The following is a 16,095-nucleotide window of genomic DNA, read 5'->3' on the forward strand; positions in this document are numbered from 1 at the left end:
GCCGCTCCGCGGCATGTGGGATCTTCCCGGACCAGGGCACAAACCCGCGTCCCCTGCATCGGCAGGTGGACTCTCAACCACTGCGCCACCAGGGAAGCCCCCAGTGGTGTTCTTGATTCCAGTCTATTTTGGCTTGCTGGCTTATTTTCCTGGCATGCTTGTGTCACAGTAGGACCTCTGCTTTCCCTGTAAGCAGAAACAAAAGATGTAAGTCCCATTTTGTGCTTTGTTTTTATCAAGACAAAAAGAAAAATGTAGTGGCCCTGAGATGCTGGAAGCTAGGTGGGGCTAGCCTTTGATTTCTTTGGAGTCCTTCCTCTGGGCCTTCCACTGTCCCCTTTGTCCTCATGACTCATGCAATCAGACTGTGTCTCCTCCCTGACCACGGGACTTAGTGTTACTAAGTTGAATACTAGGTAGAATAATAATAGCTAGCACACATTGCCTATTGTATAATAGATACGTTCTGTTCACTTTGCATATCCTCAAAAGGACCCTATAAGGTAGGTAATAACCCCATTTTATGATGGGGAATCCAAAGCATAAAGTAGCTTGTCCAAGGGTCCCAAAGCTGATAAATGGCAGACCTAGAATTCCTGTGTAGGCAGTCTGCCTCTATAAGTGCATTCACAGCCGGCTGTGCTGCCTGAACAGCGGTGTGCTGTGGAAAAGGGCTTCTGGAGACTCTGTTCATGCCTAGTATTCAGTTTCCTGCTTAACCCAGTCTAAAGTCTTCAGCTTGGGACTTACCTGGTGCCACAGTGGTTAGGAGTCCACCTGCCAGTGCAGGGGACACTGGTTGTGCGCCACAACTACTGAGCCTGCGCTCTAGAGCCACAAGCCACAACTGCTGAGCCCGTGTGCCTAGAACCCGTGTTCCACAATAAGAGAAGCCACTGCAGTGGGAAGCCCGTGCTCGCTGCAACTAGAGGAAGCCCTCACAGTAACGAAGACCCAACGCTGCCAAAAATAAAATTAAAAAAAAAAATGAAGTCTTCAGCTTTTTCTCTTCAATGAGAGGCTCTGAAATAAGCCTACCTATCTTTTGCTGAAATCCCTGCGTCTTTACTTGCAGTATTAATTCCCTCAGAGCTTTAAGACCTTAAAGAAAGATGAGTTAATTCTCAAGTAGATAAAAATATCTTGAAGAAGTAGTGCTTGGAAGTTGTGGAGGGAGGAATTGCCTCCCATTTGTTCCTTAACACCTTTCTGGGTCCATTCTGGTTTCAGCTGTAATGGTTAAGCACTTGGATAATTGTACATAGTAGTCTTCCCTCCTGTCATCAGTGCCTCTTTATTCTTTTAAGACTTACAAAGTCTTCTGAACCTATGAAAATTCCTCCTGGCATGTTAGATCAATCTGTACTCTTCAGTCTAGCTTTCAGAGCCCCTCTGTGCTGTTCAAAGGCTAAATTTAACAGTGATTAAAGGCTATCCAAGCCACTTTGTTGCCTGCGTGAACTCTAAATGATTCCATGAACACAACTTTGCTGCCACCTTGACTTTGTCATGGTTCTTCCCTGGCAAATTCCTGGATTCAAGTAAGTCCTATTCCATACCCCGCCCCCCAAAAGTGGTGTATTGGGGGTGGTGGGGAGACTTGAATTCTTATTTACTGAAACCCTTTGAACTCAGCCAAGACTCTTGCTTATATCCTTGCTTGTCAAGTCCAGAGTTGATAACCTCAGAGGGTACAAGTACTTTTTTTCTCAAGAAAAGTGAAAAGATTTTTTTTAAGTTTTATTGAAGTATAGTTGATTTAAGATTGTTTTAAAGTTCCAAAAGAATATTTATTAAATACAGAAAAATAGAAATGATTTTCTAAAGAACCCAAAGCCCCTTTATCTGAATCCAACCACTGTTAGTATTTTGTTATTTTTACTTCCAGTCTTATTTCTGTGCAAAACTTTATTTATTGAAAAAGAAAAACAAAAAAAATAGGAACAGAAAAAGCTCAACACATATAGAACATTTTTCTCATCTGTTAGTTTCACTTAGCATTGGGGTCAGAGGCATTTTCTCATGGCATTATAACTTCTCTGTAAATTTTTTTTAGCATCTTTATTGAAATATAATTGCTTTACAATGGTGTGTTAGTTTCTGCTTTATAACAAAGTGAATCAGCTATACATATACATATATCCCCATATCTCCTCCCTTTTGCATCTCCCTCCCACACTCCCTGTCCCACCCCTCTAGGCGGTCACAAAGCACCAAGCTGATCTGCCTGTGCTATGTGGCTGCTTCTGTTGTACAGCAAAATGACATCTTTTTCGTATTCTTTTCCGTTCTGGTTTAGCACAGGATAATAAATGTAGTTCCTTGTGCTATATACAGTAGGACCTTGTTTATCCATTCTGTATGTGATAGTATGCATATGCTAATCCCAAACTCCCAATCCTTCCCTCCCCGACCCCCACCCCTTACTAACAACCACAAGTCTGTTCTCTATGTCTGTGAGTCTGTTTCTGTTCCGTAGATAAGTTCATTTGTGGTTTTTTTTTTTTTCTTTTTTGGCCACACCACACAGCATGCGGGATCTTATTTCCCTCACCAGGGATCGAACCCGTGCCCCCTGCAGTGGAAGCACAGATTCTTAACCACTGGACCGCCAGGGAAGTCCTGTGTTGTATTTTAGATTCCACATGTAAGTGATATCATATGGTCCTTGTCTTTTTCTAAGTTACTTCGCTTAGTATGGTAATCTCTAGGTCCATCCATGTTGCTGCAAGTGGCACTATTTCATTCTTTTTTATGGATAATATTCCATTGTGTGTCTTGGCAATTGTAAATAGTGCTGCTATAGGGGGTGCATGTATCTTTTTAAATTATAGTTTTGTTTGGGTGTATGTCCAGTAGTGGGATTGCTGGATCACATGGCAACTCTATTTTTAGTTTTTTGAGGAACCTCCATACTGTTTCCCATAGTGGCTGCACCAATTTCTGTTCCCACCAACAGTGTAAGAGGGTTCTCTTTTTTCCACCCTCTCTCCAAAATTTATTATTTGTAGACTTTTTTTCTTTTTTCTAGCCGCACTGTGCAATATGCGGGATCTTAGTTTCCCAACCAGGGATCGAACCTGTGCTGCCTGCAGTGGAAGCACGGAGTCTTAACCACTGGACCATCAGGAAAGTGCCCTTGTAAACTTTTTAATGATGGCCATTCTGACTGGTGTGAGGTGGTACCTCATTGTAGGTTTTTCTTTATGTATAATTAATTTTTATTGCAGTATGCTTGATTTACTGTAGTTTTGATTTGCATTTCTTTAATAATTAGCGATGATGAGCATCTTTTCATATGCCTATTGGCCATCTGTATGTCTTCTTTGGAGAAATGTCTATTTAGGTCTTCTGCACATTTTTCAATTGGGTTGTTTGTTTTTTTGTTATGAAGTTGTATGAGCTGTTTGTATATTTTGGAAATTAATCCCTTGTTGGTTGCATCATTTGCAGATATTTTCCTCCAGTACATAGGTTGTCTTTTCGTTTTGTTTATGGTTTCCTTTGTACAGAAGCTTGTAAGTTTGATTAGGTCCCATTTGTTTATTTTTGCTTTTATTTCTGTTGCCTTGGGAGACTGACCTAAGAAAACATTGGTACAATTTATGTCAGAGAATGTTTTGCCTATGTTCTCTTCTAGTAGTTTTATGGTGTCATGTCTTATATTTAAGTCTTAAGCCATTTTGAGGTTTTTTTTGAGTATGGTGTGAGGGTGTGTTCTAACTTCATTGATTTACACGTGGCTGTATAGCTTTTCCAACACCACTTGCTGAAGATACTGTGTTTTCCCCATTGTATGTTCTTGCCTCCTTTGTCAAAGATTAATTATCTATAGGTGTGTGGGTTTATTTCTGGGCTCTCTATTCTGTTCCATCTGTTTTTGTGCCAATACCACGCTGGTATCTTTTTTTTTTTTTTAATTTTTTGGCCATACTGCACAGATTGTGGGATCTTAGTTCCCCAACCAGGGACTGAACCCTCGCCCCCTGCAGTGGAAGCATGGAGTCTTAACCACTGGACCGCCAGGGAAGTCCAATACCACACTGTTTTGATTACCATAGCTTTGTAGTATTGTCCGAAGTCTGGGAAGGCAATGCTTCCTACTTTGTTCTTTTTCCTAAGGATTGCTTTGGCAATTCTGGGTCTTTTATGCTTCCATATACATTTTAGGATTATTTGTTCTAGTTCTGTGAAAAATGTCATGGGTAATTTGATAGGGATTGCATTAAATCTGTAGATTGCTTTGGGTAGTAAGGCCAGAAAAATGAAGGTTTTTAAGGAAACTTTAGTTTATCCTAGAGTAGCCATTTGGGGAAAAAATTAAATTGGATCCTTTCTTCATTTATTACAGCAAAATTAATTCCAGGCGACTGAAAGATTTAAATATAAGAGTACTAGAAGAAGACACGAGATTTAAAAACATACTTACCACGGGAATTCCCTGGCAACCCAGTGGTTAGGGCTCTGTGCTTTCACTACCAAGGGCACGGGTTCCATCCCTGGTCAGGGAACTGAGATCCTGCAAGTTGCACAGTGTGGCTGTAAGTAAGTAAATAAATAAATACTTATCAGAGTGGGGAAAAATAATAAATGTAACTACATAGAATATTTGCATGGCAAAAAAAGAACAAATGGGAGAGGGAGGATGATGTTTGCAACAGTACAAGAGTTGATTTCCTTGAACTTTTAGAACTTGGCCATTAAGCAGATAGGGCCGGGCTTCCCTGGTGGCGCAGTGGTTGAGAGTCCGCCTGCCGATGCAGGGGACACGGGTTTGTGCCCCGGTTCGGGAAGATCCCACATGCCGCGGAGCGGCTAGGCCCGTGAGCCATGGCCACTGAGCCTGCGTGTCTGGAGCCTGTGCTCCGCAACGGGAGAGGCCACAACAGTGAGAGGCCCGCTTACTGCAAAAAAAAAAAAAAGAAGATAGGGCCTCAGAAAAATAGGCCAAGTGTATAAATAGCTCCAGAGAAGCAAAAAATAAATGACTAATAAAGCATGAAGAGATGTTTAACCTTATTCATAGGGAAATGCAAATTAAGTTTGGTAAGCACTTGCCAGGGTGTGGGGGAAATGGGCTCTCAGACATGGTGTGAGTGTCAATTGATGAACCTCATAGAGGGCAACTTGACTGGGCAATTCTACTCCTGGGTGTTTATCCTATAGATTTGGTTACAAATATGTATGAAATGCTTTTCATACAGGAATATTCCTTTCAGTGTTGTTTGCCGTAGCAAAATGTTGGATACTATCAAGGTTCTGGCTAAATATACCCATGGAACGTCTGCCCTGCAATGAAAGACTGGAGAATGAGACAACTCCAAGTGCATTGATACAGAACATTCCTCAATATATAAGTGAAAAAACAAACTGCAGAACAGTGGATTCCATTGTATCTTATTATACATATATATATGTGTATATATGTATATGTATATATGTATTATCAAGTGTGCACACACACACACACTTGAGGGAGTTCCGTGGCAGTCCAGTGGTTAAGACTGCACTTCCACTGCAGGGGGCACGGGTTCGATCCCTGGTCAGGGAACTAAGATCCCAGATGCCACATGGCGCGGCCAAAAAATACCCAACAAAACATACACTTGAGCATGCATAGAATATTTTATGAAGGACACATGAGAAACTGATAATAGTGGTTGTCTCAAGGAAGGACCCAGGTTGCTGGGGAATAGGGGTGGTACCCTTTGGTACCTTATGAATATTGTACTGTATGCATTTTTTATTAGCCAAAATAATTTTAGGATTAGGCAAAACAAACAAACAAACCAAAAACAAAAAAACAAGAAAGGACTTCCCAGGTGGCGCAATGATTAGGAATCCGCCTGCCAATACAGGGCACACAGGTTCGATCCCTGGTCCGGGAAGATCCCACATGCTGCAGAACAACTAAGCCTGTGCGCCACAACTACTGAGCCCACGTGCTGCAACTACTGAAGCCTGTGCGCTCTAGGGCTCACGCATCTCAGTGAAGCCCATGCACCTAGAGCCTGTGCTCCGCAACAAGAGAAGCCACCACAATGAGAAGCCCGTGCACCGCAACGAAGATTAGCCCCCACTTGCCGCAACTAGAGAAAGCCCGCGCGCAGCAACGAAGACCCAACGCAGCCAAAATATACATAAAATTTAAAAATTAAAGAAAAAAAACAAGAAAAATAAAAAGTGCATTCATTCAGCCAGACATGAACTCCCTCCTATGACAATTATGTATCACTTTCATGTCCTGTTTTCTGAGGTTTCTTTTCTCCACAATAAAATTGTGAGCTCTTCCAGGACAAGAACCTGCATAGCTGGGAGCTCAATAAATATTAAAAACTGACAAAAAGAACCCTCTGAGGTGTGCTATCTCTCCCATCGAATTCCTTCAAATTCTTCTCAGTGCCTTCCCTGCCACAGAGTCATTCTATAGATTACATTTGGATGTTGAATCCAGACATCATGCCTGCTTATAGGTAACTTTAGCGGGACCAGTTGGGTAGGAGAGGTTGGGAGTATGTCTGCAGATCTAGCCTGGGATGACTTGCTTGCCAGGTCATTTGGGGATGACGAACTCCTAACCTTTCTGATTCTGTTCTCACTCACAAATCTGGGTTAAGGGAGGCGGTCTCTTTAAGAACTGTTGTGATGGTCCCGCCCTTTAAAGAGATCAGCTGAATCTGTGAGTCACATGATTTCAGCGTCTCTTCCGCCTTCTGAAGTTGGGACTGCGTGAGAAGCTATGAGGAGCGCCCTGCTCCTCCTGAGCCTACTTCTGACAGCAGCTCCGTTTGGCCTTCTGGGGGAGGAGACCCGCCAGGTGAGGGGCTAGAGCAGTTGGTGTTTCAGGATATGCTACCTTGAAGGGTGGTTGGAATCTAGGGCAAACAATTGGTGGGGGTGGAGTGTGCTTGCATTGACAAAAGAGTTTTTCAAACTGGGGGTCGGAGCAGCCATGGGTCACGGGACAGGATTGTGGAGTAGGGTGGATGTGAGAGCTTCCTGTCTTCTGGTGAAACCTGGACCTTGACTTAGCCCTGAGTGAGCCAGGTCCAAACAAGTGTTGGATTTCTTTCTTCCTCTCAGCCCTGTGCCCTGATCTCTCCACCAGGGTCAAGGCAGTTCTGGCTCTACCCACCTCTCCTCCACCCAACCTCTGCCCTTTACAAGAAGGTTCTGTTAGCTCCCACAAGCATTCCTCTTGCCTAGGCCCCCAAGGTGCCACCCTTTCCTCATCATTTTCCAAGGCCCCTCTCCTTATCCCCAAACTTCTTTGCTCTGTGTCTCTCCCTGATCCTGTTTGCTTGACCCTCCTCTGCTCCATGTTCCAGGTGTCTCTGAAGGTCATCTCTGACTGGCTGGACCCTTCCCACAACCTGCTTCATATCTGGGCAGTGGGTGCCACTTCCACCCTGCACTATGTGTGGAGCAGCCTGGGACCCCCAGCCGTGCTGCTGGTGGCCACCAACACCCCCAACAGCACCCTGAGTGTCAACTGGAGCCTCCTGATTTCCTCTGAGCCTGACGGGGGTCTCATGGTGCTCCCCAAGGAGAGCATCCAATTTTCTTCTGCCATCGTCTTTACCAGGGTGAGGAGGTTGGGGGAGAACCAAGGGGAAGAGTGCGGAGGTGAGGGTTCATTCGAGTTAGAGGGAGAAACAAGACTGGGGGTAGGTGAAGTCGAGTCAGGTATGAGAGCCTGGGGTGGGGCCAGTGAACGGGTGGTGGTGGTGATTCAGGAGAAAGCTGGACTCAGGCAAGCCTAGTCCCTCCGCACCCCCACCCGCCAGCTGTTTGAGTTTGACAGCACCGACACATCCGATGCAGCCGCAAAGCCTCCAGGAAAATCATATCCCCCATACTCCTTGGCCGATTTCTCCTGGGACAACATCACTGACTCATTGGATCCTGCCACCCTGAGCGCCACATTTCGAGGCCACCCCATTCACGACCCCACTGGGGCTTTTGCCAGTGGCAGCCTGGCCTTCAGGGTAAGGGTATGGGGAATCAGAACTCAAAAGGCTGGTTTACGAGGGTGGGAGTTAATGATGGGGGTTGCCTTCAAACACAGGCATCCACCTGCTTCCCACACCTCCCATGCCTCTTCCATCCTAGGTTCAGGCCTTCTCCGGATCTGGCCGACCAGCCCAACCCCCTCGCCTCCTGCACACAGCGGACACCTGCCAGCTAGAGGTGGACCTGGTTGGGGCCTCTCCCCGGGGAAACCACTCCTTGTTTGGGCTGGAGGTAGCCACGTTGGGCCATGGCCCTGACTGCCCCTCAGTGCAGGAGCAGCGCTCCATCGATGATGAATATGCACCTGCCGTCTTCCAGGTCAGGCTTCCAGCAGAGAAGCAGATGGGTGTGGGGTGAAGGGGGACCCCATTAGGACCTCAGAGAATCATTCAACCATTTACCATTTAGCAACACTTCACTCAGCTCCTTTAAGTGCTGGGCACTGTGCTAATGAATTAGCCCAGTCTCTGCTCTCAGTGGAGGAGCCAGAGGGAAGGCAGTACAGTGTGACTAGTGCTCTGACAGATGGGATTTGCAAGGGCCCGGGGGCCCAAAGGAGGGAGCTGAGTGCAGGCTTGCTGAGTGTTGAGGCTGGAAAAGGACCCAGTGCCATCCAGTCCAGCTCCCCTTTCTACAGAGGAGAGATCGATGCAAACAGCCTGTGAGTTCTAGAACCAGGCCTAGGATTCAGGACAACTCGTGACAGACAGAGGCTGGAAAAGGGTGGGGGAACAGAAAGGTCGGGCACCACGGGTCCTCCTCATCCTGCCTGTTTGCCTTTCTCCCCAGTTGGACCAGCTGCTATGGGGCTCCCTCCCATCAGGCTTCATGCAGTGGCGACCAGTGGCTTTCTCTCAGAAGCAGGGGGGCCGGGAATCAGCCATGCCCTGCCAAGCTTCCCCTCTTTACCCCACCTTGGCATACCTTCTCCCCCAGTCACCCATTGTCCGAGCCTTCTTTGGGTCCCAGAACAACTTCTGTGCCTTCAATCTGACATTTGGGACTTCCACAGGCCCTGGCTACTGGGACAAACACTACCTCAGCTGGTGAGAGTCAGGGCCTGGGCCAAGGGTTTGGGAGGTTGAAGTGGAGGAAGGTTGGGCCTCTCGGCCTTCCCCGCCAAGCCTGCTCACCTCTCTTTCTCACTCTGCTCGCTCTAGGTCCATGCTCCTGGGTGTGGGCACCCCTCCAGTAGATGCCTTGTCCTCGCTAGTCCTAGGCATCATGGCAGTGGCCCTGGGTGCTCCAGCGCTCGTGCTGCTGGCAGGAGGCGTGTTTCTGCTGCTGGGCCACAAGCGGTACTCAGAATATCAGCCTATAAACTGAGGCCTGCTCTCTAGAGGGAAGGACATTACTGGAACTGCCTTGCTGGTCTGCAGGTTTGAGGGTCAGTATTCCTAGCCAGCTGCTCCCTTTTCGCATCTTGCTTTTCTGCAGAACCTCAGAGACCAGCCTCAACTTCCTGCGGACCCAGGTGGGGCTTCCTTCAAACTTTGAGGAGGGACCAGGGACACAGTGATTGCTAGAGGGAGGGTCCCCTCATCCTTTCCTCCCCGCCCCTCCACCCCCCCATTTCCCTTGAATGGGACTCACAGGCCTAAATGAGAGGCCTTCTGACTTGTCTGCTACCCTGGAGGGCATGAAATAGACTAAGTTTTTCCCCAGGGCTTGTCTCTCAGTGTGTGAGTGTTGCTGGGTCTGGTTCCAGGGAATGAGAGGGCTGGAGGTGGGCATGGAAGGCAATTTCTTGTTTGCAGCGCCGTTTCTTCCCCAGGCCCAGTTCTCTCCCTTGCCATGGGACCAGGCTCCTGCCGGCCACTCTTCAACATGTGGAGCTGGGAGGTCCCTGGTGCAGTCTGAATCAAACAAGGAAGGGACACTTGAGACGAGGGCGCAAACACGAAGGAAGAGCCAAGGAAGACAGTGGTAGTTGTTTATTGTTACACACACATTCACATGGGGTTAACATCAACCACTATGTCTTCCCACCACTCCCAGCCACCACAGGTGTGGGTGTGTGCGCGCACGCACACACATACACACACACACACACACACACAAACACACACACACACACACACACGCCTCCTGGGAGGCAGGTTTCCCTGTCTGCTCCTCTTCCCATGAGAGAGGTATGACTTCTGGGCAGTATGGAGGTGCAAGGTTACAGGGACCTAAAGGGTTGGAAGGGAGGCGGCAGCCACACTGGATTGGGACAGCTGTTGACTTGACTGAGGCTCAAGAGCCTATATGGCCAGTCATGGAGGGTCCTGAATACAGGTCCCCAAGAAGGTTTTCACCAAACGTGAACGTCCTATTTGATCTGATGGCCAGCCATTACCTTTAGGCATGGGCAAGGTTTCTAGTCTCTTTGAGGCCCTCTGCTTGGACACCCAGCACAGAAATGGTCAGAGTTTTGGCTGTGGCTCTGCTGGCTGCCTTACAGGAGGCTGGAGAGTGGAGCAGAGTCCAGCCATTGTGGGCCCTAGTGGCAGTGGTGGGAGGCTGCTCAGGAAGGAACCATGCCTCTGCTCCTGGTCCTGTGCCCTCAGCATCCTTAAGGAATATGGCTGTCCACCTCTTTCCCTGAAAGAATGTCTGAGTCCCTCCCGCCTAATTGTCCCAGGCTCCAAAGGTGAAGGGGAGTGCCCCAACTCGGAGAGCAGGGGACAGTCCAGGCTGTGATTGGATGGGACCCCCTGCCGGGGCAGTAGGTGGGTTCATCCCACCCAGGTACCAGGGCTGGGAGCAAGGGGGTGGGGCGGCTTAGCCCCAGGAGCGAGGCCTGTAGTCTGAGGCTGAGCGGGCGTGGTCAGGGTAGTCCAGGCGGCTCTCGGAGGCAGTGAGCATGCGTTCGGGCTCCACCACGAACATATAGTAGAGGTTCCACACCAGCATGGACAGCAGGGGCAGGAATGTCAGGCCGTAGCCAAAGCCTCGGAAGGAGCGGCCCACAGCAAAGGTCAGCCAGTATATCAGCCTGGGAGGCAAGAAAAGATCGGGCTTTCCTTGAGGGGAGTACATGAGCTAACTGGCAACAGGCTGATGATGGGGAGAATACAAAGTGAAGGCAGTAGCTGGGTGTTGGTCAGCACAACTGATACCTCTAAAGACAGCCAGTGTTTATGTACTTACCATGTGCCAGGCATGGTACCAATTACTTTAGGGGCAATGGTTAATTTAATTTAGACCCCCGCATCTCTATGAAATGTGAATATTATTCACCTCCCTCTTTGTGTACTTTTCAAATTTTAATTAAAAAATTTTGAGTAGGCAGTATACGTTTACATGGTTCAAAATTCAAAGGTACCAGTGAGTATAGTAAAATGTCTTCCTTTACTGATTCCCAGATACCCTATTCTCGTCCTTCACCTTCTCACCTCTGTTCCACTCCCACCCCAGACATCCAGTATTATGGTTTCTTGTACATCGTGATGTTTTCTGTACATATGAGCGAAAAGATTTATGTTTTCCTTTCCTCTCTTTTTTTGGAAGTTTGGTAGCATACTAAATATGAGATTGTTCTGCACATTGATTTTTTCCCCCTCATTTAATGTATCTTGGAGATTGTGTTGTATTAGTATATAAACAGCTTCGTTATTTCACAGCTGCAGTACATTCCATTGTATTTACTTCCCCTTTTGCAGATGAAGAAACTAAGATTCCAAAAGGGTTAAGTAAGACTGGTCCAAAGTCACACATTGGGGAAATAGTAAAACCATGGTTTGAACCCATGCCTGTTCATCACCCCGTCTCCTGCCCCTCAGGGAAAGGAGAGAGTAAGGAAACCAGCTTCAAGAGAGCTTGAAGCCCAGAGGGATGGACTAGGCACAACCAAATTTCCCCTCTTGGAAGATCCATTCAAAATACACACTCCTCAGTGGCGGGAGGGCAGCAGCTTCCTCTTAATATATAAAGGATCACTTATTACAAAATTGTGATGTCTCTATTTTTTTTACCTGGGAAACGGAGGAAAGAGTAACTGCTGCTTTTCTACTGCACCAGGAGGCAGCATAGCATAATAATAATATGAAAGTTCACATTTAGTGAACACTTACCAAGTACTAGACTGTTGCAAGCACTCTACATGAATTAACTCACTTAATCTTCACAATAACTCCATTTTACAGATGATGAAACTGAGGCACAAAATACTTAAGTAACTTGCCCATGGCAGGGAAGAAGGACCCTGGATGAGAGAAGGAAGGGACCTGGGTTCTAGTCCTGCCTCTGCTGCTGACTGACCTATGCGACTCTTCTCCCCCAATCTGTAGTCACTTTCTCTCTGTAAAATGGGTGAGATGGACCAGACGATTGCTGGTCCTTTAGCTCCCTGATGATTCTTGGTGCTTAAACCAACTTCTGTCTGAGACCAGCATTCCCCGAGAGGGAGATGGGAGGTTGAGTTACATGAGCAGGAACATATTTATCTTGGGAAACATCTACTGGGAGAACTTGCAGGGCTGCATGATGGTCAGGAGGCTGGTGGGACAAATGACCACTAGACTACAGTCAGAAGTGACAGGAAGACAGATTTAAGCTAAATAGGAAGAATGCTTTAGCAGTTAAAGCTACCTGGAATGCTATATGGAAAATAACAAAAGGAAATGTATTAGGGGACAAAATGGAAAGGCCTGCATTTGGCTTCAGAAATTCCAAGGTGCCTTCTGGGTTAACAGTAGGTCACGTGAAAACACCCCTAAGGATTTCAGGTGCCTACAAATTCTAAATGAAAGCAGAGTAATGAGGATGCCATGAGACCTATGTGGCCTTGGCTTGTATGAACAGGACAATACCCTTGACCAGCCCCCATCCCTCCCATTTGACAGGAGAATTTCCTGCCTAGAGGGAAGGACACAGGATAGTGAAGGGACCAGGGCCATTTAGCAAAGTAAACACTGGGGAAGCAGAGTGTTGGAGTGGAGGAATTGAGAGCTGTTTTCAAAGACCTGAATTTGTCTAGGCAATTACAGAGGTCAGAGTCAGGGCAGCAGTTTTTAGCACAATATAAAAAAGGACTTTCTAATAATTAGGACTTCTGAAAAATGGAACAAGACTGCCTTACAAAGAACTAAGCACTTGGTCACAGGGGCTGTTCAACCAATGTTCAGCCAGTGGCCACCTGACCAGAGTGCCACAGAGGAGTGGCCGCAAGGGGTGGGAGGTTGGTCTAGGCGACACCTGAAAGCCTTTCCAGTTCTAGGTTGATACATGTCTCTTATGAAAGACATACGAGCTGATCACCTGCTACCAGGTGAGGTAAAGTACAAGGAAGAAAGTGACTCAACTTTCCGGGGTGCACATTTGGGCTGCTGCAGAATCCAGAAAGCTCCCTGGCTCTCCAGACATTCAGATGCCTGGGCCTCTTGAGCACCAGCACCTCCCTCTGCCCCACCCCCAGCCCCAGCTCACCGGGAGATGGCGAAGAGACCAGTGAGCAGAGGGAGCAGTTTGAGGGTGTCTTGGGGCAGGTAGGTGGAAAGCACGGCCAGGTTGAAGAAGTAGAGGATGAAGAGCTGGACCGACTGGGCCACGTATCGCCGGTGGATCTCCACCTCCCGTCGTGGCTCCCCAAAGGGCCGCAGGGCAGAAAAGCACAACAGGCTCAGCCCGTACACCAGGATCCCTGGGTAGGGTTGGAGGACACATAGGGTCAGGAGAGGAGCGGCAGGCAGGAAGCTGGAGGCAGGGTTCGTAGCAGAGAGCTCATGGGCATGGGCTCTGCACCGTGGGTGGGGCTGAGGTGGTCCTGGGAGGAGGTGGGCACACAGGGGTGACAGGGTGTGGGAGGCCCTGAGGGTCCAGGTCTAGTGAAGGGAAACTCCCCTGCTCCCCAAGCCAAGCAGGCCCTGCCCTCCAGCCGAGCTCCCACATGCCCCCTCCCTTCTTGCAGGGCCCAGGCTCACCCAGTACAATGGGGAAGGTGGCAAAGACCCCGCAGCGCAGCGTGTAGATGAGGCGGGAACTCATGGTCGGCAGGCGCGGGGCATCGAAGGGCAGGAAGGCATATGCCCCATAGAGCAGGCAGGGGAAGAGGATGAGGGCGGCTCCCACCGAGGCCATGGCCCTCAGCCCCTCATGGCCTCCACGTCCCCTGCAGCACCCACAGGAGTACCCAGGCGGCCTCACCACTGCCTCGGCCCACTTGCGCTCCGGGGGCTCAGGGTGGGTGGCCCGGGTGGGCAGGAAGGTCTGGCGGCGCTCACCCTCGCTGGCCTCACAGCACACAATGAGGTCTTCCTGGGGCCGCCGCTCAACGCACTGTAGGTCGATGGGCACGAAGGCCCGGGCCACCTTCTCGGGCAGCAGGCTGGCGTCATCTTCAGGCAACTCCTCTAGCTTGGTGGGTGGCTCTGACTTAAGGGGCTCAGGCTCAATGTTCCTCCAGCCAGGGGGATCTGAGAACGGGGCACTGGGCTGGGGGCCAGTCCCCCAGGGCAAGGTGGCAGCCTCACTTACTGTGCTGTCTAGACCATCCTCCGTCCCCTCTCCGGCTGTGGGAGACCCAGCTGAAGATCCCGCTCTGGAGGACTCAGCTCCTCCAGACTCAACCCCATCTTCCCCTTCCAGCTTCCGGCCATTGGGGACCAAAGCCTGGGGTGGGCTCTTCTCCAGGGCCTCCGGCCTCTTCACTTCCAGCAGGGCCAGGGTCTCGGGTTCTGTCATCCTGGGGCTTCACTTCTGGGGTCTACCGCAAGGTCATGTCACCCTGGAGAGAGTAAAGTTCTTTAAGAAGCTGCCATCCTCTGGCCCTCAGGAAGGGCTGACAGAACAGGAAGTCTCCAGGGCAGCCGGCCTCATGGACTTTAGTCCTTTCTGGGACCTTAGGGAGAACATGGTCCGGAGGAAGGTGTTGAAACAGAGGGAGGCAGGAGGGAAGTGAGAGCCGAAATGGAGGCACCCTTTCGACATCAAGTGCTATTCAGCAGGAGAGGGTGAGTCAGGGGGCACAGGTGCTGGCAGCTGTGGCCTCAGCCAGCCTCCACCCACGCCTTCTACCCCCTCCACCAAAACCCCTGGGGTCATGGCCACCCTAATGCAGGAATGGGAGGAAAAGGAGAGGTCTAGAATTTTGCCAAGGATTTTATTCCCGCTAAGGATATTCTTGTGGGACAGAGAAGCCTCCCCTTCACCTCCACACCTCCCATTCCCCTGCAGATCCCCAACTGGAACTCTCCTGGCAACTGATACCAATGATTTGCCAAGAGATCTGTCCCAAGGAACTGGCAACAGCAGTGCATCCTGTTCTTTTGTCACCAATCTGGATACCTGGTCAGTTTCCAAACTTCTCAGTAACCCACCCACAACGTCTCTGGAGGGCCTGAGTCTGTTCATTCTGATCTCTAAGTCTAATCAAGACTGTTTCCCGTGCCTCCTCTCTGGTCTTTCTTCCCTCCCTGCCGCCTTCCATCTCACTGCTTCTGGATGGGGCTGATTCCCCTCTCTCCATCTCCTCAAGGACCTCCTAACCCTTAGTGTCTGGACCCATGACACCCACTTACTTTCCATCTGGAGAGAGGTAGAGGGTCCCCAGTGTCCGGGAAGGAGCTGCCCAGCTCCCTGCTGGCTCTGCGAGTATTCCTCTCAGTCTCCCTCCCTTTACCTGTGTCTCCAAACCAGTCTGACCAGAGCAGGTGCGGCCCAGTTTAAAGGGGCAGGCCCCGCCCTGCTGAATCTGCCGACAGAAAAAGCATTAAAGGAGGACGTCATCCTTTCTGAAAGTGGGGGTGCAGCTGATCATAGAGGTAAGTGTGTGTCCTAGCAACATGGGATGCGTAGGAACCCTCAGCACAGGAAAGCAAAGGAGGAAGAAGTGGGTTTGGGCATCAGAGGGTGCTTGGAGTAGATTGGGATACCCAAAAAGAGGTTGAATTTCTACACTTATTCATTCAATATTTATTGAGCACCTATTATTAGCTAGGCACAGACACAGGAAAGAGCAAGATGACAGGCAAAGTGTCTGTGCTTGGGACTTCCCTGGTGGCGCAGTGGTTAAGAATCCGCCTGCCAATGCAGCGTGCACGGGTTCTATCTCTGGTCTGGGAAGAGCCCAGATGCCACGGAGCAACTAAGCTCGTGTGC

General features: G+C 49.1%; 2 protein-coding genes across 2 annotated transcripts; one reads left to right on the plus strand and one right to left on the minus strand.

Annotated features, from left to right (window-relative positions):
• Nucleotides 1-6,733: 6,733 nt before the first annotated feature.
• On the plus strand, nt 6,734-10,683 carry GLMP (glycosylated lysosomal membrane protein). Its single transcript, XM_082832863.1, has 6 exons — nt 6,734-6,817; nt 7,329-7,586; nt 7,788-7,988; nt 8,113-8,331; nt 8,803-9,059; nt 9,174-10,683. Exons 1-6 carry the CDS (start codon nt 6,740-6,742, stop codon nt 9,337-9,339), a joined length of 1,179 nt encoding a protein of 392 aa, XP_082688989.1. The 5' UTR covers nt 6,734-6,739; the 3' UTR covers nt 9,340-10,683.
• Nucleotides 10,684-10,765: 82 nt separating this feature from the next.
• Nucleotides 10,766-14,679, minus strand: TMEM79 (transmembrane protein 79; the record flags this gene model as incomplete). The annotated part of the gene is made up of 3 exons (XM_082832864.1): nt 10,766-10,993; nt 13,426-13,639; nt 13,920-14,679. The coding sequence occupies 3 exons, from the start codon at nt 14,677-14,679 to the stop codon at nt 10,780-10,782; spliced, it is 1,188 nt and encodes a 395-aa protein (XP_082688990.1). The 3' UTR covers nt 10,766-10,779.
• Between the last annotated feature and the right edge of the window lie 1,416 nt (nt 14,680-16,095).

Source organism: Leucopleurus acutus, assembly GCF_964270905.1.
Source record: "Leucopleurus acutus genome assembly, chromosome: 2".
Classification (NCBI taxonomy): domain Eukaryota; kingdom Metazoa; phylum Chordata; class Mammalia; order Artiodactyla; family Delphinidae; genus Leucopleurus; species Leucopleurus acutus.

Coding starts and splice junctions, on each gene's coding strand:
- GLMP (XM_082832863.1), top strand. CDS start 6,740: ATGAGGAGCGCCCTGCTCCTCCTGAGCCTACTTCTGACAGCAGCTCCG. Junction 7,989..8,112: donor GTGGCAGCCTGGCCTTCAGG/GTAAGGGTATGG, acceptor CTTCCATCCTAG/GTTCAGGCCTTCTCCGGATC. Junction 8,332..8,802: donor ATGCACCTGCCGTCTTCCAG/GTCAGGCTTCCA, acceptor CTTTCTCCCCAG/TTGGACCAGCTGCTATGGGG.